The following is a 23,225-nucleotide window of genomic DNA, read 5'->3' on the forward strand; positions in this document are numbered from 1 at the left end:
ATGTCATGATGATCAATTTGATGATATTTGGGCATCAAAACACCATTTTTTAGTGAAATTTTTAAGGTACACTTTAATTTGATTGTTTTGAGCCTCAACTCTATATAAACTTTTTTCAAAATAAAATAATGTAGAAGTGTAACAATATAATTGAATCCATATCAACAGTTCATTCAGATCGGATGAAGTATAGAAAGCTTGCCCTTGTTATAAATCTCTCTCGTCTATCTCTCTCATTCTAGGGGAGGAAAATAAAATGTGAAGGCCGCAAAAGTTTATCCGGTCTAGGCTTACTATAAATGTAATCCCATGCATGTGAAGCTCCGAAATACAAACCCACGCCAACTCTGATCGAATTAATTCTCTTTACAATATAGACATACAAAAGAATCAACTTATTGATCAAACTCCATACACACATGGAATGAGCTCCATACAAAAGAATCAACTTATTGATCAAACTCCATACACACATGGAATGAGCTCCATACAAAAGAATCAACTTATTGATCAAACTCCATACACACATGGAATGAGCTCCATACACATGAAATGGGCGAGGCCATAATACAAGCCTGATCTCCATGTACATAATATTACAGGAAGGAACCTGAGAGAACACCTTTTGTTAACAAAACAGAAGGAATCTGCAACTTCTGTTAGCAAAACACTAACACCATGAAAGATATGTGCACCCTACATTAAAATTGAGAGGTAAATTTGAGCAACTCGTTCTTAATTATGAATAGGAGAGCTGATATCCAACTCTGATGGCTTGGAGTTTAATGGTGAAACTTGAGGTCTAAGCCCGCTTAGATGAATCCTTTCCCCTGCTATTTTATTCTGCAAGAGAGAGAGAGAGAGAGAATTAATCAATTGAGAGAGAGACAGTCAACCAATCAGTTTAGTATTTCGAATTCCAGCTTCTCTCTTCCCAACAATCATAGCGTCAGTAATTCCTCAAAATGTTCCTCAGAACATTGTCTTGCTATTTTTTAAGTTTCTCCCTAATGGAACCTCTATGAAAGAGACCCACCTTGAATTTTAAATCTTGCAGTTCTCTTTCTGCAGAAGAAACTTGATCCTTGAGCTTATTCAGAGCATCCTCAGCAACATAAGGATTTATATCTTGGGTGGGATGTGTTATTCCAGCAGCCTGAAATATGGGTTCGACTCTTAATGCCACTTAAATTAACATCACACACACACACAGTGATTCAAGTGCCTCACCTTCAGAATGCTAGTACACACACACACAGATTCAAGTGCCTCACCTTCAGAATGCTAGTACACACACACACTGATTCAAGTGCCTCACCTTCAGAATGCTAGTACACAAGCACAATAGTTTCTGTGCCAACTGGAGTCTCTCATCTTCGGTTTCCTGTCATAAATGGCAAACAATTGTCACTCTCTCTCTCTCTCTCTCTCTCTCTCTCTCTCTCTCTCTCTCTCTCTCTCTCTCTCTCTCTCTCTCTCGCCAAGGATCCACAAATACCAATTGTCTGAATCTTACTTTTAATTTGTTCTTTAGTCTTTCCTCCTCATCAAGATCAAAGTAAGGGCTCTTTCCATTAGAAGCACGGTAGCAAGCAAGCTCATTACTCACGCGTGAAAGAAGGCCTTCGGTGTGCCTGAGTTTATCAGCAATCTCCTCATTTTGGACCTTCAAATTATCGTTTTCTTCCTGTAGAATGCATAATGAGAAAAGTCCAGAGGAGTGAACATTGCTCTTCTGGTTAACATAAACATGTTTACTGGCCACTACACATGGAGATACACGATAATAACAACAACAACAATAATAATGGAAAGCTAAAATATAAATATTCCAAAACATACAAATCAGAACGGAAAATTGGGTATTAAGTGTCCAAGACCATACAGAAGAAGATAATAAGGGTTTTACATGTAAAATTCCAATCCATTTTTATCATATTCCCAAAGAACTTGTAGAAAATGTCCAAATACAGTTACCCAAAAAACAAGAATGAAGAACATCTCAAATTGGTGGACTACAGTTCTTCATAAGAGAAGCAAATTATATGAAAAAAAAAAGAAAAATGAAACAGAAACCACCCAAGGGATGCTTGCCTTGATTTTTGCATGATGATGAATGCGTTGCTGAAGGTTCTGCTGTCCTAATAGCTTTTTTACCTCTAGCTCCAGTGCCATAACCTTCTTCTTATGATTTGTGTTATCCACCTACACATTTAAAGTGGCATTTGGAAATACACAATAAAAACATGGGAAAGTGTATCATAAGCCAACCATGGATGGAATTCCAATGAAATGATGGATGGAGAGTGAGACTCAAAGAACAAGACATGATCGTAAAGTTAGGTCATATTCTCTCTCCATCAGCATCAATCAATTTGACGGATCGTGATGAGCCTAACTCACAATAGTTTTGCACAATACATTTAGTTATCTGGTATATTTTTCCTTAAAAACAATCTAAGTTCTACAGATATAAAATTCTTTTTGTTTTGGTAGTTGGACTAAACACTAAAAGTACTCGCCGTGCATATCTGTTACCTTCAGCAATTCATTTTCTGTAGTAAGGTACTGCTCATGCTGCCGAAGCTTCTCCAATGTAATCCGAGCAGCCACCATTTCAGAGTGTTTCCTGTTTACCTCATCTAGCCAGCTGGAAACCCATGTGGTAAAACAAAAGTAGATCAGGATCTAAAACATTCTAAAAGAAGTGCAATTCAGTCCAATACTATAGAATACCATAGTCCCACAGGGACTACACCGTGCATCAGAATAATGGTCAAGGATGAAAAGAGAGTCGGACCCAATAGAGCAGACATGGCCACAGTCGTGGGCCTCTCTCTCTTCATCCGCCCATCAATTCATCAGACAGTCATGACCTTAATGGAATATGGTTTACCATGCTACATTAGACAACATAATATATAGAAATGAATGCCAAAAGCTTAAAAGTAGGTGAAGAAGAAAGAAAATCTTAAAAGGACAAGCTCACCCTGCCCTCTCTTCAATGAACTCATTCAGCTGCTTCCTTAACTTCAAGACTTCCGCCCCCTGCACAGTAAACATGTTTCTATAAAACTGCGCACTAACATATCAAAGCCAACATATGCCTGAACAGAATTGATCTTCGACCTTTTCCTGAGACTCGTCACTTTGACATCGAACTTCCTCTGAAATCTCAAGTACATGTTGATGATCCAAAAATGACTAAATTCATCAAATAAATAAACAAAATTAGGATAAGTAACATACATAAGTAATCAACGTAACAATTAAAAAATAAATGAAAAAAAAAGTACATGTCGATGATCCAAAAATGACTAAATTCATCAAAAAAATAAACAAAATTAGGACAAGTAACATACATAAGTAATCAACGTAACAATTAACAAATAAATGAAAAAAAAATCTATATCCTGTTTATTATTGAATTGCAAAGGTAAATAGAAACGATTCAGCATCATACAACGTAGTTGGTCATGTCCAGCTTAACTCCAAGCAAGTCCCTGATCACATCATGTGTCATGCTCTCTGCAGATGCGAGTCTAGTATTCAGCATGAATATCTGCGACATAATATGCAGAAGATGCCATTTACATGTATTTTACACGCAAATACCTATCACTCCAAATACAATATCATGCTCTTAAAGTTTACATTATAAAAAGCAAAGAATCATATGGAGAGGCAAAAGAGGGAAGAACCTCTTTTTGTCGACTTGCAGCTAATGCTTCGAGTTCCTCTATCCGTTGCCTTCCGGCAGAGAGCTCTTCATCCTTTTCCGAGTTTATTTGATGGGACAATCCCAAGCCAATGCATTTGAAAGGTGAGCCCGAACCTCTCGATTTTGAAGCACTTCTCTCTGTCCTCGCGGACATTGCAGGCATGACCTGGCTGGTGCTTGTTTCAGGCTTGACTTGTTGTGCCATTGCTTCTAAGGCTTTGAACTGCACTTAACATTTAAGTGAAGGAAAATCCTTGCATTCACTAACTTTTCATATCCAAAATACTCCATTTGCCAAGTTCTCACTGAATTGAATTATTTTTTGTTTTTTGGTATTTGGGTAATATTTTCCATCTTTGATTATATAATTGTTTCCTGTTTTTAGCTTGAGTAATAACTTAATTTGATGAACGCTGTTTCCAAGTACCTTTTGCTTGTATTCATTTGCCTGTGCCTCCGCATGCAAGGTCAGCTCTGTTATATGAGCTTTGCATTTATCGATCTGTGGTAAGAACAATAACCACTAAGCTCCAATTCTTTAAACTCAAATTGCACGCAGTCATCAGGGAAAACTGTTTGAAAGTATATCTCTACATTGGGCCCAATTCAAAGGATACACGGGCAACTAAGCAACAAGGCACTATACAAGTTCTGAGAAGTTACAGTTATCAGGACAATGACTTGACAGTACATACAAGGATTAGGAAAGATTTGATTGTAGCTTATCACGGAAAAAACTATAACCTACAAGAAATGACAGGACAAGCTATTCATTTCCTAAGAAATATTTAAGTAAAAACTTAAAACAACATCATCACCAAAAGGAGCATTACTTCTAATCAATGTTGCTAAACTACCAAATTAAGACCAGTACCTTATGATGGGACGCAAAAAGCTGGAGTTATTGTTAATTAGTTACAGGAAAGGTTTACTAAGAAGATCACAACTATCAAGGATAACAAAGTCTACACAGTACCCATCACAGTACAAAGACAAGCACTCATCTAAAACTTGCAACAAGATGGCTTACCTCAGCTTCCTTCTCAAAAATGTCCTTCTCAAGAATGCTTATCTTCTTTTGGGCCTCTTGCAGCTTTATTTCTTTCTTCCCTAGATGGCTGTGGAAAAGCAAATAAAAGTATAAAACTCAGATCCTCAATTGCTGTAAGTAAGGAGTTGATTTCAAAGGCTCCAAAGGCCTTGATGGATATCAAACCTTGCCATGCCATTCTCAACCTCTCTTGAAATGCTCAAGATGTCCATATCCACACTCTGTACATTTAACATCTGATGCTTTACAGCCTGGAGCTCTAGCTCTAGCTCTTCTCTCTGCAACCGCTGCCTTTCCGCGTCACCTATGATGATTTCAACCTACGACCGCAAAATAATTAAAAATGAAAAAAGCTAACATAGTCTAGGATATTCAAATAGGAAGTTGAGTGCAGAACAGATAAGACAAGTTCAAAATCGAATTATGACTCTGCTCCTCTAGTCAACTTTCAAAGGACAAAAGAGTTTGCAAATCCTGAACAAAAAAGTGAAGATAAAAGATTTACCTTGTTCTCCAAAACATTTATAGTGCGTTCCAACTCTTCCACAGACCTCTCCAACAGCTTCACCTCTTCCTCCTTTTCCTCGGCGTAGGCCTTTTGAGCCTCGCCTATCTACCAATCCAATGAAATGAATCAGAATATTGAACCCAACAAAAATTTATTACTTTTTTCCAACCCAAAGAAAACAACATAAAATTTGAATAACAAGCACCTGGCGCTCTTCAGCAGCAATGGCTTCATTTTCTTCAGCCAAAGCCTGAGCCATTTCTAGCTGATCTTTCAAGGCAAGTACCTCAGCTTCAAGACTGTCTCTCTCACTACCAACTTTAGCCAAATCATTCTTGAAACCTTCAATAAGAAGCTTATCGTGGTCTAGAAAAGAATTTATTTCAACAATTTCCTCTTCCAATCCTTCAATCAACTTAACTTTTTCTTCCAACTCAGCTTCAATAGACTGTTTCTTTGTTAAGAATACTTTTATGTCATTATTCAAACTAAGATTTTCATCTGAAACTAGCTTTACAGACTCCTGAGTATTTGCAAGTTCCATTTCCAGTCCAGAGATAGAATCAACTTTTTCTGCCAATTGGATTTCAAACATTTGATTGCGGGCAACAGCAGCCTCAAGCTCATCCTCAGTCGATTCCAGTACTTGAAGCATTTCCTCTATTTCATTGTTTCTGTCTTTTGCATTGGATGCCAACTCTTGCAATAAGTGCATATCAAATAATAATCCTTGCACAATTTCATCCTTGCGAGCCAATTCAGCACTGAGAGAGAGATTCTCAGATACCAATTTTTTAGCAGACGCCTCCAAAGAATCTGATTCTTCTATGAAATTCTGAGCAGTTTCTTCACAATCACACAGATGTTGGAGCAATTTATCTGCCAATCTGAATTTCTTTCCTTCTCTCTCCTCCAAAAGAATGCAAGAAAGTGATTCACCCTCTAAATGCAAAAGTCTGTTGCAAAGAGCATCCACAGCTTCAAATGTATCAGAGCAGTGCTCTGTCAGCATACTCAAGGAACTAAACATATTATCTATTCCATGCAACTTTGAAAGTATTTCATAGTTTTGCCTTCTTTCTGCAGCCAAACTTTCACAAGTCTCATGCTTTGTGAGAAGCAAATTATCCATTTCTACTTCCCTCCCCTTCAAACTTTCTACAACCCTGGCATGCTCAATTCTGAAATTCTGACCCTCTATTGACATTCTCTCTCCAACTTCCTTAACTTCACCAAGTTCTTGTTTTAGTCTCTGATTTTCAATTTTCAAAGAGTTTATTATTCCAGACTGAGTTGCCATTGCTTGACTTTTTGTTGCAAACTCCTTCGCAATGGCAGAATTAGAGCAATTAAGTTCCATCAATTCTGTGATTTTCTTTTCTAGATCAGTTTGAAGACCAGAAATTAAAGACCGCAATGAGCATACTTCATCCCGTAACTTCTGGTTTTTCTGATCAAGGACTGACATTTGGATGGATGATGATTCAGTTTCATCATGCTGACTTTTCAAGTCTTCAAAGATTCTGGTATTTTCAGCCTTGAGAATACGGACTTCTGCTAATACCCTCCCTCTATCCTCCATAACTTCAGTGAGTTCCCTCTTAATTTTATCAAACTCTGTTCTTGCAGTACATATTTTATCATTCTGGATTACCAGTTCTCGATTTTTCTCTGCAAGCTCACCTTGAATCTTAACAATTTCAGCATTTTTCTTCTCTATATCAGTTTGTAGTTTCTGTTTTTCATCCTGCAACACAATTTTTACACTTTTGACTTCTTCTTCTACTTTAGAAATATGGTTGCAGGAATCTTGTACCTGAAGATATAAACAATCTTTCTCCTTTTGAACTTGATCCAGCTCAGTCAAAATATTAAAGCTTAGTGCATTCCCCTCCACCATCTCTGATGCTAAATATGTAACTTCAATGTCCCTTGCAACTAGTTCTGTCATCAAAATCTCAATATCTCTCTCAATTAGTTTCTTATAGCAAGCAATGTTTAACTTTCCACCCTGAATATCTTTGATGCCAAGGTTAAACTCAGAGAGAGAGTCATCTCCAAATAAATCCAGCTCTTTTCTCATAGATTTTTTAAACCAGTCATGCTGAACCTGTATTAGCTCCTGCAACCTCTTGGAGTCGTCCTCCAATTTATGGTGACCTTCATCTTTCTCTGTCATTAGTCTTTCTTGCTCCTCCAATTTACGATGAGCTTCCTCTTTCTCTCTCTTGAGTGTTTCTTGCTCTACCAAAGCATGCCGCTCATGCTCATCCAATTCTTTGATCAAAGCAGCAAGCTCAGAACCCATAGCATTTGACTTTGCCAGCATTGACTCTTCTTGTACTTGCAAATCAAGAATCTTCTGCTCAAAAGAGCTCAATTTGGCACTAATCTTCCCCGTCTCGTCCTCTTTTCGTATTATTCTATCAAAGCTGTTCTTGATGTCAATGAGGAGTTTTCCCCTAAGAATGCTACAGGTTTCAAGTTCACCTTTTGCCTTAAGATTAAGATCTCTTAAATTAGCAACCAAAGAATTAGATTCACAGAGTCCATGGTTAATAAAACCAATCTCAGCATTCAATCCAGTAACAGTTTGAAGTAAAATCCCCATGTGACACAGGTGTAACACAGATACAGCACAATCTTTGCCAATTATCTCAGACCATATGTCTTCAAGCCATGACTTTGACAAATTTGTAGAGTTTAAGAGCCCAAATCTGAGTTCAGAAATATCATTAGTTATTGCTTGGAATTTTCCCTTGGTCACCTCCTTCACTTGAACAAAGAGTTCCTCAACTGACAAGAACACGCTCCTGATTTCTTCCAGATTCAAAGAGCAATGTTCATGTAGAAATTCAAACTGCTGCTCTAAGGACTTCAAATCTTGAAGCTCATCAACCAATGTGGCCCTCTCTTCAAGGAATTCGCATTCCCTCTCCTTATACCCTTGCAATTCAAGCTTTGCAGTTTCCTTCACTTTCATCAATGCATTTACCATGAGATCTGCCTCTTTCATAGTTTCTTGAGCCTCTTGAAATTTTGAAAGCAAAACAGAGGCTTCATCTGCTTTTTGAGCTGCATTTACCTTAGCATCACTGAGTTCCATAGACAACACCTGTAGAAAAATAGGGACCCCCAAATTTTTGATAGAAGCTTAAGCAAGAGAACAAAACAAATCCATCCGAAATTGACCACACACACACACACACACACACACACATGCACACACACACACATAAACACACATACATACACACAAAGACACGCAGACAGAACTCAAAAAATTCACATATTTATAAATTTAGAAAAAAATCATGCATGAGTTTTATACCTCTTTGGACTTGTACCAATGAGCTTTGGACTCTTCAACCCTTTCTTGAACTCTGTAAAGCCTATGAGACATCTTCGAAACAGCAAGTTGTAACCATTCTTCTCTGCAGCTCACTTCAGCTTGTAATTTGAGAATCTCTGATGCAAAGGCTTTAATCTTCCCACTGCTTTCTTCCTCTGACTTCTTCAGCTCCTTATTCTCGTGGATAATCACACTCATCTGAGCCTGCACCTCCTTTAAGCTACCAAGTGCAGATTCAATTTCCTGTCTCAGAAGCTGTATGGCCATATCTTTAGGACAAGAATTGCTTCTTCGCTCCATATCCTTAACTTCTCTCATTTTTTTGATAAAAGTTGACGGATCCTCGACCTCTTTCATTCCACTACACAAATCTTTATTCAGAGTTAGATGGGCAGTAGTCTCAGTTACTGTGCCTGCAGATATGCCAAAATATATACCTGTTATTGTGTCTTTATCCACATACACAGCACGACCATTTAAATCTCTCTCCTCCTCGGTCCACAATGCTTTCTCTCCATTGTCATGAGCCAGTACTGCCTTTGTCTGCAAAAGCACCAAATGTTAGAATTAAATAAAACTAAAATTCAGTTTCCAAATATTCTAGTGTTAATTTTTGGTAATTACTCAACCAGAAACTTGTTGTTTAAAAGGTTATGGACTCAGCAGACTAGAGGTCTGAGCAAAAGAGAAAAAATCCATGGTGTTTAGGTAGGAAGGGTGAAACGCTAGCTTACCCATTCCTCGGATTTCACCAGCCCACAAGAAGCAGCAACAACATCCCCATTCAAATCCTTCAGCCTGGTTTGCCTCTTTACAGGATTCTCCACCTGTCCAAGAAACCCATTCATGCAAGAAGTGAGGTTGTCTACCCCCATCCTAAACTGACCCAATCTCTCGTTTGTCAATAAAATCTCATCAGACTGAAGTTTATCCAAAACTTTTGTAAGACACCCAGACATGTGGTCTTGATTGGCCCCAATGGTCAGACACATGATGGCCTCTGAACTAAATGCCCTTTCCCATGCATTCTCGACCTGCAGTTCCATATCTTTCAATTCAGATTTCAAAATATCAATGCCTGTTAGAAGTCTGTCCTTTTGAAGCTCCATGGCTTGGACATGACCCAGAGAAGAATCAAGTGAGTTCTTAAGGTCAAAACTGCTTTCTTCCAATAAGTTCATTTGGAGACGCATCTCAATAATCTTGTTTCTTAATTCATTAATCTCAGTGCTTTGGTCACAAATAATCTTATCCTTCTTTGTTCTCAAATGCTCAAGCTGAACCAAATTTGTTTCTGATAGCCTGTTCACTGTGAGAAATGATACAGCAGCACAGACCTCTGCCTTCTTAATCTGGGCTTTCCCCCCTTCAATTTGATCTTGAAGCTCACTAACAAGTGAGATCTTCTCACTTAACTGTGACTGCAATTGAAAAATCTCTCTCTCCTTCTCAGTAGTCTCTAGCTGTTGAGCGTCTGCCATGGCCATTGCTGCTCCCCTTAAGGACCTCAATTTCCAGTCCAAATCATGTGCTGTTGTGTGGGCATCCCCAAGTTGTTTATGGAGGTCCTCAATGCACTCGTCTTTTTCCACAATAGTTCTAACCAATCTTTCGAATTCTTGACCGATTCGGGAATTTCCTTTAGGGAAGGAATCAGAGATACAGTTTGCCTGGTTGGAAGCATCATCAAGTGCACCATAACCATCAGCAAGAAACTCCGAAAGTTCAAAAGTTGACCTCTCCCATGCATTGTTCAGTGCTTTTATGTCATCTTCTTTCCCAGCAACCAATTCCAGAAGCCTTGAATTCTCTTGGATCACCATTTCTAGCCTTCCCTGCAAAATTTTGAACTCTTTTTCCAATGCTACCAAGTTTCGGTTTGCTTCTACTTCCTTTTCGTTGCTGGTATCAACTTGCAGCTGAAGAGTTGCAAGCTCTTCCTGTAAACATATGATTGCTTCAGCAGTTTCTGCCTCAACTTGCTGGCGTATACGGTCCATCTCTTGTTCATGAGTTGTGTGAGAAACCTGATCGTTTTGGTATCTCATGTTCAGCTTTCTAGACTTTTCCAGGGCAAGCTGCATTTGTTTGAGTTTTTCAAGCAATGGGGAATCTTTATTGCTCACATGCTTCCAAGCTTCGAGCTTCTGCAAAGGCACATCTTCTTTAGTTCCCAAACTAGGACCAATCTGCTTCTTCAAGAGGGATATTTCATCTTCTTGCCTTTGTAGAAGCTCAGAATATTTCATGTTGGCTTCTCTCAAATCTTCCAACTCATTGATTGATAAAATGTCTTGAGATTCCAGAGCCTCAGCCAGGGATTTTGCATCCTTCAGCTCGTTACTGAGATGTGAAGCCCTCTCCTCTACACATGCACGCGATAATCTCTCTTCTTCTAGGATACCCTTTACCCAGTTAAGCTCCAATTGCAGATTAAGTAATTCTTCTGAATATTTCCTTGAAACTTTATTCTCCAATTGCCCATCATTTTCACCAAGCATGTGCTTCTCTGCTTCCTGGGATAACAGAGGTTGTAATCCCTGTAAAGGATCCTGAAAGAAACATGTATTAAGCCAGTGGCAAGGGTGAGACATAGCAAATAGACAAGAACCAGAACATCAAAGCTAATGGTCTACGAATGGTCTTAAAAAAGTGGTACACATAAATACTCTGAGAGAAAGAGAGACAGCAATTTTAGAAAATTAATAAGAAGCAGCTTACAGGGAGACAAAAAAGGAATTTTATCAGATTTGACAAGGTGAGATTCATTTTTTATCATTTCGAGACATATTAAGGATATCATTCTTACTTTACTAAAATAAAATTAGCTTTCATTTGTTATAACTGTAGCATTACAGTTGTTTCATAAAATAAGTGCAAATAAAGAGGTTGAGTGAGTATTCTCACATTTCTTGATATGGCTTTAGATGAACTCTGTTTCTTTGATTAATTAAATATTTCAATAATTGTACAAAATCTCTAATACGTGGAAATAAAGTTCACCTGGATTTGTTCAATTGTTATGACAGTTTTAATGCTATCGACATCTGCTGCCTCACCACCAGATGTAGCAAATAAACTTTGTCCCTGCAATGAATATATAATTAACATGCAAAATTATGCAAGCTCTCTTTTTTTCAAAACCGTTAAATTTGATTTAAGAATTTGGGAACCATACCTGCAAAGTTTTGATCTCTGATTCATAGTTACTGCAAGTACATTTTAGTTCTTGTAGTTGAAGTTGCATATTTCTCATTTCCCTGTAAAACACAAGCAGCATATGTTAATTTCATAATGACTTTTAAGCAAGAATAGAAAAAGAACATAAAGGCAAAAAAAAGGAACCTTACGTAGTCAGTTTCTCATTGACTTCCAGGCAAGAGCTCAAACGGTTTTTACAATCTTCTAACTCCTTTAAAGTGCTATTGACCTGAAAAGGCATACAATTTGATCGAACAGTATACCAATTAGAAGACAAAAGAAAGATAATTGAGCAAAGTCAAAGATGATTTGAATATGGAAGACTAGCATGAAAACTTGGAGATCACCTCTAAATGGAGTAACTCATTTTCTTGGGCTGTGTGGGCCAATTCAGACTGTACTGCCCCCTATACATTAGAGAGTGAGTTAATGAATGACTGATATATGTGTGCGTGTGCATGTGCACGTCTGTCTGTGTGTCTACATCTTTTTGTGTCTGTATATGTGCGTCTGTATATATATATATATATATATATATATATATATATATATATATATATATATATAGACATATATATATATATCTATGTGTGCGTGTGTGTGTGCACCTCCAAATTTTATCCTAACATGTACGTTTGGCGTCAAAAATTCTTAGGATAGCCTGATAATGCATTTTCGTCCCCAATTATAAAATTTAAACTCTAAAAATGGTTCAAATCAAGTAGATCCATAAACACATGAAACTCTTGAAAATGGACTGTCCATATAATGTATCGTAAAATGCACTATTTTGGGACTCAAAATCTTTCTTTTTTCACATATTCATACGTCTCGATGTCTCGATGATCAATTAGAGGGATTTCTAATATCAAAACAGCCTTTTCCTATGCGTCCAAACCCGCATATGTAGAAATGTGGCCCATTAATAAATCTATTTTTGAGATGGATTTTTTTACTTAATTTTAAAGGGCATGTAATCTCTAACATGGAGATCATGAATATGAATAAATAAATAAATTTTAAGAACTAGAAATAATAATTCAAGTAAGAAAACATTTGGACTGTTAGTTTCCATTGTTTTGCATCCGTCTTTAAGATGGATGCTTTACACTTCTTGGACAGCATATGTAGTCATGCGGTCCTGCTCGCATGAAACATATATATATATATATATATATATAGAGAGAGAGAGAGAGAGAGAGAGAGAGAACGAAAAAATGTGAAGCAATTTACACAAACCTGAGATGTAGAGTACGAATTATGATCCTTATCTTGCTCACACTTTCCGGTTTGATCACACTTCTCGTCAAGAATATTCAAGAGCTGTAAACAATTTACTATTAAATGATGATTCATATGGCACACTAAAAGATTGAGACAGAAGAAAACAAGAAATGAGTCTGTGTCAAATATCAATCTCAGAGCACCAGACTTGACTCACCTGATTCCGCAGATGAGATATTTCTGCTAGAAGTATGTCTCTCTCTCCTTCTTGATAAAAGTCCTGAAACCTACATGTATGAAAGTAGGATAAAGCACCAATCCAGAAAATGAATGTACACATGTATAAGGCAACCAATGTTGGGTTCCAGTCTTTGTCCACTAATGTCCCAGTATTTCAATGAAAAGTGATGACCTCAATGTACTATAGCTACACAATCCATCAGATGATAGTATATTTTTCCAACAGAATATGGCAAGAATGAGGTACATCTAGTTTAAATATTTGAAGTGCTAGCAGAAGCAACTACAAGATACCTCCTAAGTTGTTCGAGAAGCCTGATATTTTCCATAGCGAAACGGGTAATTTCTGGGTTTCTATCTACTCGGGTCCGAAGCAACTGGATTTCTTCATTTAAAGCATTATTTTCCTCCTGTAAATATGAATCTGCAGGAATTAACTCATCTACAAGCATCTCCATCCTGCGAATTTTATCCTCTCGAAACCTGAGCATCATTTTGGAACCACGGCTCTCTTCCTCTCTTTGACGAACCTGCTAGCCAATAGCACCAGCAGACTTCAATTAAATGCATTCTCACCAAAGAATGTAGAATGGTAGAATTGTTGGGGGTAGTAACCACATTTATAGATCTTCCACCCATCAAAAGGTTTCATCTGTTTATCAACTATACGAAAAAAAACTTGATGATATCCTGAGGCCCAAAAGGATATGGATAAAAATAGTGAGAAAAGATATGGTGACTTTTAGTCTCACTAAGGGTATGGCCCTTGATAGAGAATAATGGAGGATCAGGAATCATGTAGCCGACCCCAAATCATTGGGATAAGGCTAAAACGATGATGATGATTTTTATCACTTTTAATATATTCATGAAACTGTGAAATCATGACTTAAATTTATAATAGATGCCTAGTTTTAGCCTCATTATTGTAAAAACCCTTAAATGATGCACAAAGTATCACATAAATAAATAGGAGTGCCTAGCCTAATCCTAATCTTAGTCATGAAGATAACCAAATGGACATAAACTTCACATTTCACAATATTCATATTACAAAAATCTCTTCCGAATTCAAATGTTTAACGTGGCCTCTAGTCAAACATATAATATGGCCAGGAAAATCCTCAGAATTACCAGGCGGTTTAGCTGTTCAATTTCGGCTTCTAATTGTTTGGTTACATTCTCTGCCATTTGTTCCCTTCGGAGAGCCCCAGTTAACGTAGCTTCCAATGACTTCAACTGCAAAATGAAAGATAATGTTAGCTGATCCATCAAACGATATTAAACTACGATGTTACTCAGAAGCAACCAGTGTTTTAAAATGCGGGATGCCATCAAAAGCGGTGGGGGGGCCGATACGGCCCAGATGCGGGTGCATCGCGACGATGCGGTAAATAAATGTAAAAAAATTCTAAAAAATCTAAAAACATAGGTTAATGCATAGAAAAAAATATGGAGGTGATATATGTGATAGTAGTTATTTTAGTTTAATGATTAACCTCAAAATTATTAGTTGTCAGAGATTTTATATCCAGTTATCCATAATCCCCTGATAGAAACTAAAAACTTGGAGCTAGATTCATGAAACATTCAACAATCAACAACCATAAGCACAAATTTGCACTATAAGCACAACCATAAGCACAAAAGTACAATCATCAACAACCATAAGCACAACCATCCATAAGCATAAAATAGTGATATTACAAACCATAAGTCAAGCTCAAGAAGAGTTAATAATTAGTAACTTAATACAATCATCCATTTTGAGAGTCAATTTTGAAATTTGAAGTTAATTTTTCAAATATCAAACAACTGCCAAATCGAAGATTTGAATGAAAAATAAATTTGTCAAAAAACATTTTCCCCCGATTTGATGCAAAAAAAGCCACAAAAGTGGATGAAAATTATCGTTTAGGGGCTTTAATAGCCCCCCAAACAGTTTCCCCCATTTTAGGATATCAAAAAGACCATTTTGCCCCTCCCCAAGGGGCAAAATGGAAAAAAATTTCGGCAGAAGGGGATGCGGTGCGATGCGGCTACAATGCAGCCTGATGCGGCGCATATGCGGCCGCATAGGTCAAAAGCGCATATGCAGTCAGTTCTGATGCGGAGCCCACCTCATACTGCATGATGCTGCATATGCAGCGATGCGGCCGCATTTTAAAACACTGGAAGCAACACAATTAACATTGCACAACATCAAAAGTATATTATATTTAAGGAATTGCAAGGAAACAGAGTCCATTGAGATCATCATTGTCTAGTGAAATGATGAATGTCGAAGGAGATTGGGCCCAGCAAGGCATAAAACAAACAGTAGGTTACACTCACTACATTACCATCCATCATTTCATTGGAAGATGATGACACTAAGGATGAAGATTACTGTACAGATAAATACTTTCCCATTGTTGTTAGCTTCAGTTATTTTCGGACTCAAGGCAAGGACTTGCTAGGGTCCCAAGCCATCTCTGAAAAAATAACAAAGACGGTCTGTGACCCAATGAGACGTGGCTTTCAGGGTTCTGAAACAGACACGACACCTTGCTATATTCAAGTGACGCTAGCGAGTCCAAGCCTGAGTCACCAAGTCTTGAATAACCGGATGTTATACCTTCTTAGTTGAGACCGTTGGACTGCCAAAAGCTACAAAACTGTGCAAATCATCCACCTTTGAGTGGATTGTTTCAGGCAGCCTTTTTGTAAAGCTGTCACTCCCTTCTCCAAACTTAAGAGACCTCGAAACATTCTGACGCTTAAAAAGCGCAAGCTCATCCTGTTTCACAAATCGCACTTGATATCTTAACATCATGAATGGATATCATACTTAGTTGTTCAATGAATTTAAAATCATTTATTCAAAGAAAATGATTTACGATCACCTTTAATAATTTTATTTGATGTTGTAATGCTGTTACATCTCCCGAAGCATCCTCATTTACAACAGCCTCACAGATGACAAAACAAATAACAAGATCAGTTGGCATCCTTAGCTCCATGTAAAATCTTAGCACTAAACATCTTCTGCAATTTCAAAACTTGAAAAGACATATTATGGTTTATTAGGGTTACAATTCAATACATTATTCTGAATGAGTTTAGCACGCTGAGCAAACTTGAGCGTGCTGAAAGTCTCATTCGCACAACTGCAAGGCAAAAAAGTATTGATTAAGGTGCTACACTGTTAGAAAATAAAAATAATAACAATAATAATACTAATAATAATAATAATAAGAAGAAGAAGAAGAAGAAGAAGAAGAAATCACCTAAAACATACACCAAAAAAGGCCAGTGAACAGAAAAATTTTAAAAGCAATATTTTTTTAAAAAAAAATCAACATCACAAACCCGATTGACGGGCTGACATTAGCTATAATCATCGTTTTCGAATTGCCACCCAAAGAATCCTGTGACCAAGAACTTTCAGAATTAGTATAACTTTGTGATGTGAAGAAGAAATATTTCTGAGCATCATAAAAATTCATATTCAGTGAAGGCAAAACCTGAAGAAGAAAAGTCAGCCTTGAATCCCTGTAAGGAACATGTCGTTGTTTTCCATGTGCCACGTCAACCAAAGCCATTATAACATGACTGCAGGTACATAAACAAAACTCATTTTGCCAACATGACAACACTAAAGACACCAAAATGTATATTGCAGTCCAAAATGATATTTTACCCATAGTCTATTTGGGCCGGGTTATCACTGTCCAATGAAATGAGGAATGTGATGAAAAGAAAGTGGAACCCACCAGAACAGGACATGCCCCAATGGTAGGTCCCACTCTCCATCCATCACCATCCATAATTTGACCGATTCTCTAATAATGTCTTCCCTAAAGGAAATTACTGATCTTATTCAAATTTGAACAAAACAATAAATACCCCAATGTTGACAAGGATTTATTGATATTAGCAGCTTCCTTGAGGCGCTCTCCTTCGGCCCCCGAAGTCTTTTGCCTGTTTCACATCTTAATTTAGGAATGCAAACTCAACATGTACCTCCAAAGCCTGAATATTGTACAACTAAACTTAATGCTGAAACATGCTACCTCTCAGAACCAGCAAGGTCTACAAGGTTTAGTCTCCCATATCGGTAATTGGTCATAGAATCCTTTTCCCACCGACTCTCAATGACACATGTGAAAACACTATGAGAACGGCTGCTCTCGCGGTTCATGTTTGTTGCTGCAACTTTCCTGTTTGCAGCACCCTAAGAAAAAAATTTCTACGTCATGAATTTTATGAATAGTTGAAGGAAACCAAAATCAAAAACTTGAGATGAAAAGAGAGAATTGAAATTACTCAAGCTAAAAAACTTGAAACTGAGAGAAGAAATATGAAAGGATTGACACAGTCAGCTACCTGAACCAGGAGCTTAAGAACATCATGTACTGTATTGACTTCATATTCTGTGAGATTTTCAACATATACACCTTTAAGCATATCCTCTCGTAGCTGCAAACCATGGCAAAAGCGTCAAAGATAAAATTACGTTGAAAGCAGGACAAGAAGCTTTTCAGAGAAAGGAGACAAGTAAAATACCAGTAAATTTGTTGATGAGGGTTCCAAAAGATCTGTTATTTGTTCGTTGTATATCTCCAAGAAGGAACACTTGCAAGCATACCTCAGCTTCTCATTTTTTCGGCTTTCTTCTTCCTGCATTCCTCAAAAACACGATAAGAAGAAAACCAACTCAACAACCATCTGCTCAGATTTAAGAAAGCAACTGGAATGAGCTTGGTCAGCATATTACCGCTCTTGTCCTTTCAAACAAGAATTCAAAGATACGTGGTGTCATTCCACGATCAGCATTGGACTTGACATCAACCTCATCAATATCGCCCAACATGGTATATGTCTTGCCGCTTCCTGTCTGTGCCAGATAGATCATAAATGGGTGATCAAAAGAGTAACATAATGAAAAGGAGTATAGTATAGTATACTCCAAAACGGCATCCATCCAACAACGCTCCTGATCGACTGTGGAGATTAACCATATCATTGTACATCACAAGGAGTGGAGGATGTAAGCCCTTTGGAGATTTGATACCATACACCATTGTATTATGGTACACCTTCCCAGGGGTAAAACTGTAAAGCCAATGAAAAGTGGCAGGGGTCAAACATAAAGCCATATGAAAGAGCTTACTTGACCATAGGCAAACATGCAACTATTATATCCAGACATGCAGTTCTCCACCATTGGCAGACCCGCAACTCTAAAAAGCATCTCCTGCAAGAAATCATTCAAATGCAACTGAATTCAATTTAAAGACAAGAATTATATTGTTACAATTATTTTTTTCTCTTTTACCCAGTAAAAAAGTAAGAACAAGGCACTTTGAACTGCACCTGATTAATAGTCTCACAGGCTACATGATCAAAAGTGAAACGGGTTTCTGGCTGCCCAATCCAAGTAATAGTCTGAGCACTCTCCTGTCTCAAACATCTGTTAAATCCATGCAAACTCCGCTCCATACTATTGAGGGGGCGGATGCGTATAAGAACCTACACATAATTAACGTAGGAAATGAATCAAGTACGAAGACTCGTCAGAAAAGAAAGAAGGAAAACTTATATGAAAGATGTCTGCCCGATGTACTATTGTGCAAATGGATAGACTTGGAGTAGTTCAATAGAGAAACCATCTTAAACCACAAGACCCGGGCTTGCTGATGTGCAACTAAGAGAATTGCCATTCAGCAACTCACTTTTTATATATTACATTTTGATTATTTATGCCCAATAGCCAGATGATCATACAATAGAAAACAATAAATAGTTTGAACAAGTCCCTCAGTTCACTTGAGTAGAGGTCAAAGAAGACAGCCTTCCCAACACCCCATGGACCGACACCATTTCCTTCCCCAGTTTTCATTCCAAACTCCACATTTGTTTTAATTTACTGGGAAAGCCTAATATCGTCCAATGCACACCATTTGATGGAATTGATGAATAGCGATGGAGGGAGAGTAACACTGGACAGAACCAAAACATAACATCAATGCTGAATCCTACTCAACGTCATTTCATAGGATGGTGATGACCCCAATAGACTAGAATTTTGATATCAATATGCTATGGATTCCAAAGCGCCATTACACTATATTGCATTTCCCCAAATTTAAAATCTCTGAATACTTTTTGCCTAATAGGTGTACCTGTACATTGTGATCCATCCAGAATGATATGTCCTCTCTAAGCTCAAAATGAGGCACCTCAATTGTGTTGATAACAGATGGTGATGGTGAAGACATTGCAATTGAGAGCCCTTTGGACATCAAAGCTGCATTCCCTGCTCGCAACGAGACACCAACAGGAGGACGGTAGCCCACACCCTGGTTAGTGGCCTTAGACCCACTCTTTGCAGGGGTACTTTGGGTAGATCCACTTTCTGAAGAATTACAAGATCCCCACTTTCCAAGAGTTCTAGTTGAGTGTGGGGTCGAAAGGACAGAACTTGCCCCTCTGTTAGATGGAGGCAATTGTGTCAATCCATGGCTACCTTCTATATATCCTGCAGACCCCTGGTTTGAATGCACCTCATCCTTGACCTCATTTCGTTTCTCTAGTGGAGCAGGAGATTTCCTTCCGTTCACCAACTCGTTCTTGCTTGCCCATCCAAACCTGTTTCTTCCTTGAATAGAAGAAACCCCATGTTTGTCTGGTGTAGTAAAAGGTGCATGTGGTTCTAGAGAGCTTTTGGCCTTGTTCTTGGAGGGAGTTCTCTCTATCTTTGTCCGATGGGTCAATTCTTGATCCGATGCAGATTTAGGTAATTGGCAGGTCTCTTGGATTACATTTAAAGGTGGCCTTGATGCCTCTTGTACTAATGAGGAGGGTGAAGGATCTATTGAATTCCCAGGTTTGTTCTCGTCAGACTCTGGCTGAGCATTCTTCCCAGAATTGCGTCGGAAGAATCTAAGTGAAGATACATCACGAAGCATCCTGATACACAGGAAATGTAGATATGAATATCATGAAATAAGGAAATGTAAAAATGAATATCATGAAATAAATTTGTTGGGGAAAATAGCATTATGGAGTTAGATATTTCGAGATAAACACCCAATTAAAAGAGAGAAACTCAGAAAAAGACCTGGAATAGAACGTCCTATATGATGATGAACAAAACGATCTTACAATTGAAATGGTGGTTGGGAACAAATGTATAGAAAAGATAGTATTCGGAGGATTCAGTAGAAAGTCCAAGCGAACGGTCAAAAAAAGACAAAAAATGCAGAGTCAAAGGACTCATACAGGAAACTCAAGGGAAACAATAACTGCGTACAAATAATTCATTCCAGTATTCACTGCCTCACGCAAGAAAACCAAATCAAACATATGGAGCCACAAATTAGAAAGAAATATGAAAGGAACTAAGCAGATACCTTCTATATAAATGCAGTAAAATATTTTCTTTGCAAATATTAAAAACAAAATTTTAAAAATGAAAATATAAAGATGATCAATATAGTAGTGATTGACCAATATCACCCGTATAAGAGCATAATGGAATGCAAATGCAACTCAAACCCTTAAAAACTCGAAAAGAGAAGCGAAAACCAAGATGATTACCTTACCAATCCAAATCAACCCAAAAAACATTGTGAGTCCATGACAGCAATGAAATCTCACATTAGACTCCAATCGATTGAACAAAATACATCCAAAATTAAACTTTGAAATAATCAATTAATTCCAACAATCAATCATAAAAATCACGACTTGATATAAATGCTCATACCTGAAATCTGAGGAATAGAATCAACAACTTGAGATAAATACTCATACCTGAAATCTGAGGAATAGAATCAATAAGATAGAGCCAATGAGTATTTGACAAAAATCTCAGAATGAACACCCTAATCCTCAGATCCACCAGCGATTCTCTCGGAGAGAAATACATAGAGGATCTGAACCCCGGAGCACAAACAAATAAACCTCTGGAGCATGACCATGTTGAAATCAATGTGTGAAAAACCCATGAGTTACTAGGGTTTCTTCTATCCCTAGTGTTTATTTCTAGGTTTTAATGGCGCTCAAAAAAATGGAATTTTCTAGTGTTTTCTTTCTGGCGTTGCTCTCACTGAGTTTCTTCTACACTTGAAGTTTGCATTTAGGAGACTGAGCCATCACTGAGCAGAGGAGAATGGACGGCTGAGATTTGTTGAAGTTTGAAATTTTCGGGCGGCTTAGATTTCGGCGCCCAATATATCCGTTTTCAAATGGCAGGACTGAGATTGGAATTTCCGCGTTTGTTTAAAGAGCAACAGTATAGTTTAGGAGAGCGTACTCTCGCGGGAGCACCTTGTACACTTTATCCCTCTGGAAAGAATACCTTTTAATGCGATTTTTTTATATAAATTTTATGTACATTATTTAATACGCTTTAAAAAAAAATTTGATTTTGAATCTTTAACACTTCCATTTGCTGTCCATAATTTCGATCCTCTCCATCTAATCTCATGTTTTCTTATGAACATTTAGAGTGCTTAAAAAATTCTTTTTTTCTGTTAAATTGATAATTTTTTAAGTCCTCTAAATACTCTGAAATGAGAGTTTTCGCCCGCGGGATTAAATACAGATTATGCTCCTGCAGGGGAGTATACTCGTAATCTTTTGCCATTTTGGTGAAGTAATAATGAGGGATAATTAGCAAAGGAGGTCCACACCAACTCAACGGCATTCTTTGACGTTGGAAAGGAACGTATTTTAAATTTCAAATTTTCGTATAGATTCTCCTTGTTCTAGAATGTATTTACAAAAGTACCCTTTTACTCACGCTTTTCAAAGAATCAAAGCATCAATTAGTATCTAGGTTGGGTTGATCTAAAATAAAAATTATATTAGATTGAATGTCAATTAAAATATGTTTCTAACCGAATTTGGTTGGTTTGATAAACTGGTTTTGACTTACTCAATCGACAAAACTTACTCGAACAATGAAACAAAATTGAACAACTTTTTTACAATATATTTAAATTCATATATTTTTTTAATATTTGTAACATCTAATCTGACCAATTTGGCTGACAGTCAAACTAATTTTGACTAAACAAGACTCTTTACCAATTCAGTGGTCGATCAAATCTTATAACACTAATTAAGAGTTTTTTTTTAAACTCTTCTACAACAGTTCAAAAACTTTCCAAATTTTACTAGGAGCGTAATTAATGGAAGAGAACATCCCTTGTAATGGTTAATGGTTGCATGTCAAGTGTTTGTACTGGCACATTAACATATCCCCTCAAACTATCAATGATGATGGCATCAAAGGCTCTCTCTCTCTCTCTCCCCTCCCCTCCCCTCCATGATTCAATCTTGGCTATCCTACTATTTTGATGCTTTGAGGCATATAGCAAAGACAGTGATAAAGCTTTTGGAGTATATGGATCCTAATATTTTCCATAGAGATTGAGATAATCAAACCAGGGACTTCAAGGTAAAGAAGTTTAAGGCATTCTAGAGAGAGAAAGCAGTAGTTTCATCCCCTCTTCTATACGTAACGTATATGAAATCTATACAATCCGGGGATTGACACGTTTAAATTTTATTTCTTCTTTAATTTCTTCAGTCTTTGTAATCACAACTAGAAGTTGTTTCTTTCTTTTGTGTAAAAATTGAATGCGAATGAAATAACTTATTTATGAGCACTTGTAACTCTTTCCCGAACCCATATTTTACTGAAAAGCTAATCGATTTTTATTTAACAATGAGTGTAATTATCTAGTTTTATTTGATTGGAGCCATATTTTGATTCAAAATCTCTTAAGTACACTTTTAGGCAGGACAGGATGGTTCATATTCCTTGACATTGAACTTGCACATAGACAGTAAATAAGGGAGATGAGTTGAACATCAATCCTTTGTTCAAAAAATAAGAGTTGAACCCCAATCAGATGGGATAATCAAAATGAGT

At 37.3% G+C, this 23,225-nt stretch overlaps 1 protein-coding gene across 13 annotated transcripts; it reads right to left on the reverse strand.

Moving 5' to 3' along the window:
* Window positions 1-376: 376 nt before the first annotated feature.
* POK2 (phragmoplast orienting kinesin 2) lies at window positions 377-21,401 on the reverse strand. 13 transcript variants are annotated; one of them, XM_088856695.1, is made up of 40 exons: window positions 21,098-21,401; window positions 19,465-20,251; window positions 18,656-18,811; window positions 18,453-18,536; window positions 18,057-18,176; window positions 17,846-17,959; window positions 17,666-17,758; window positions 17,353-17,513; window positions 17,186-17,260; window positions 16,804-16,891; window positions 16,649-16,707; window positions 16,383-16,446; window positions 16,183-16,248; window positions 15,915-16,076; window positions 14,432-14,536; window positions 13,592-13,827; window positions 13,275-13,344; window positions 13,073-13,156; window positions 12,181-12,240; window positions 11,983-12,062; window positions 11,811-11,892; window positions 11,636-11,719; window positions 9,367-11,184; window positions 9,070-9,175; window positions 8,612-9,003; window positions 5,486-8,395; window positions 5,278-5,385; window positions 4,938-5,092; window positions 4,752-4,839; window positions 4,149-4,223; window positions 3,702-3,944; window positions 3,464-3,562; window positions 3,130-3,204; window positions 2,990-3,048; window positions 2,539-2,650; window positions 2,095-2,205; window positions 1,517-1,687; window positions 1,319-1,384; window positions 1,037-1,156; window positions 377-843 (listed from the first exon to the last, which is right to left on the reverse strand). In XM_088856695.1, the coding sequence occupies exons 2-40, from the start codon at window positions 20,248-20,250 to the stop codon at window positions 736-738; spliced, it is 9,645 nt and encodes a 3,214-aa protein (XP_088712821.1). In that variant the 5' UTR covers window position 20,251; window positions 21,098-21,401; the 3' UTR covers window positions 377-735. The 13 variants fall into 13 exon arrangements, 8 of the variants coding, with proteins under 8 accessions (XP_088712821.1, XP_088712823.1, XP_020525578.1 ...); XR_016048316.1 differs by having other exon boundaries at window positions 5,278-5,381; window positions 8,612-9,175; XR_016048317.1 differs by having other exon boundaries at window positions 1,231-1,384; window positions 5,278-5,381; window positions 8,612-9,175.
* Between the last annotated feature and the right edge of the window lie 1,824 nt (window positions 21,402-23,225).

The sequence above is a fragment of the Amborella trichopoda genome, chromosome 13 (genome assembly GCF_054954075.1).
Source record: "Amborella trichopoda isolate Santa Cruz 75 chromosome 13, AtrichopodaSantaCruz75HAP2 v2.0, whole genome shotgun sequence".
Taxonomy (NCBI): domain Eukaryota; kingdom Viridiplantae; phylum Streptophyta; class Magnoliopsida; order Amborellales; family Amborellaceae; genus Amborella; species Amborella trichopoda.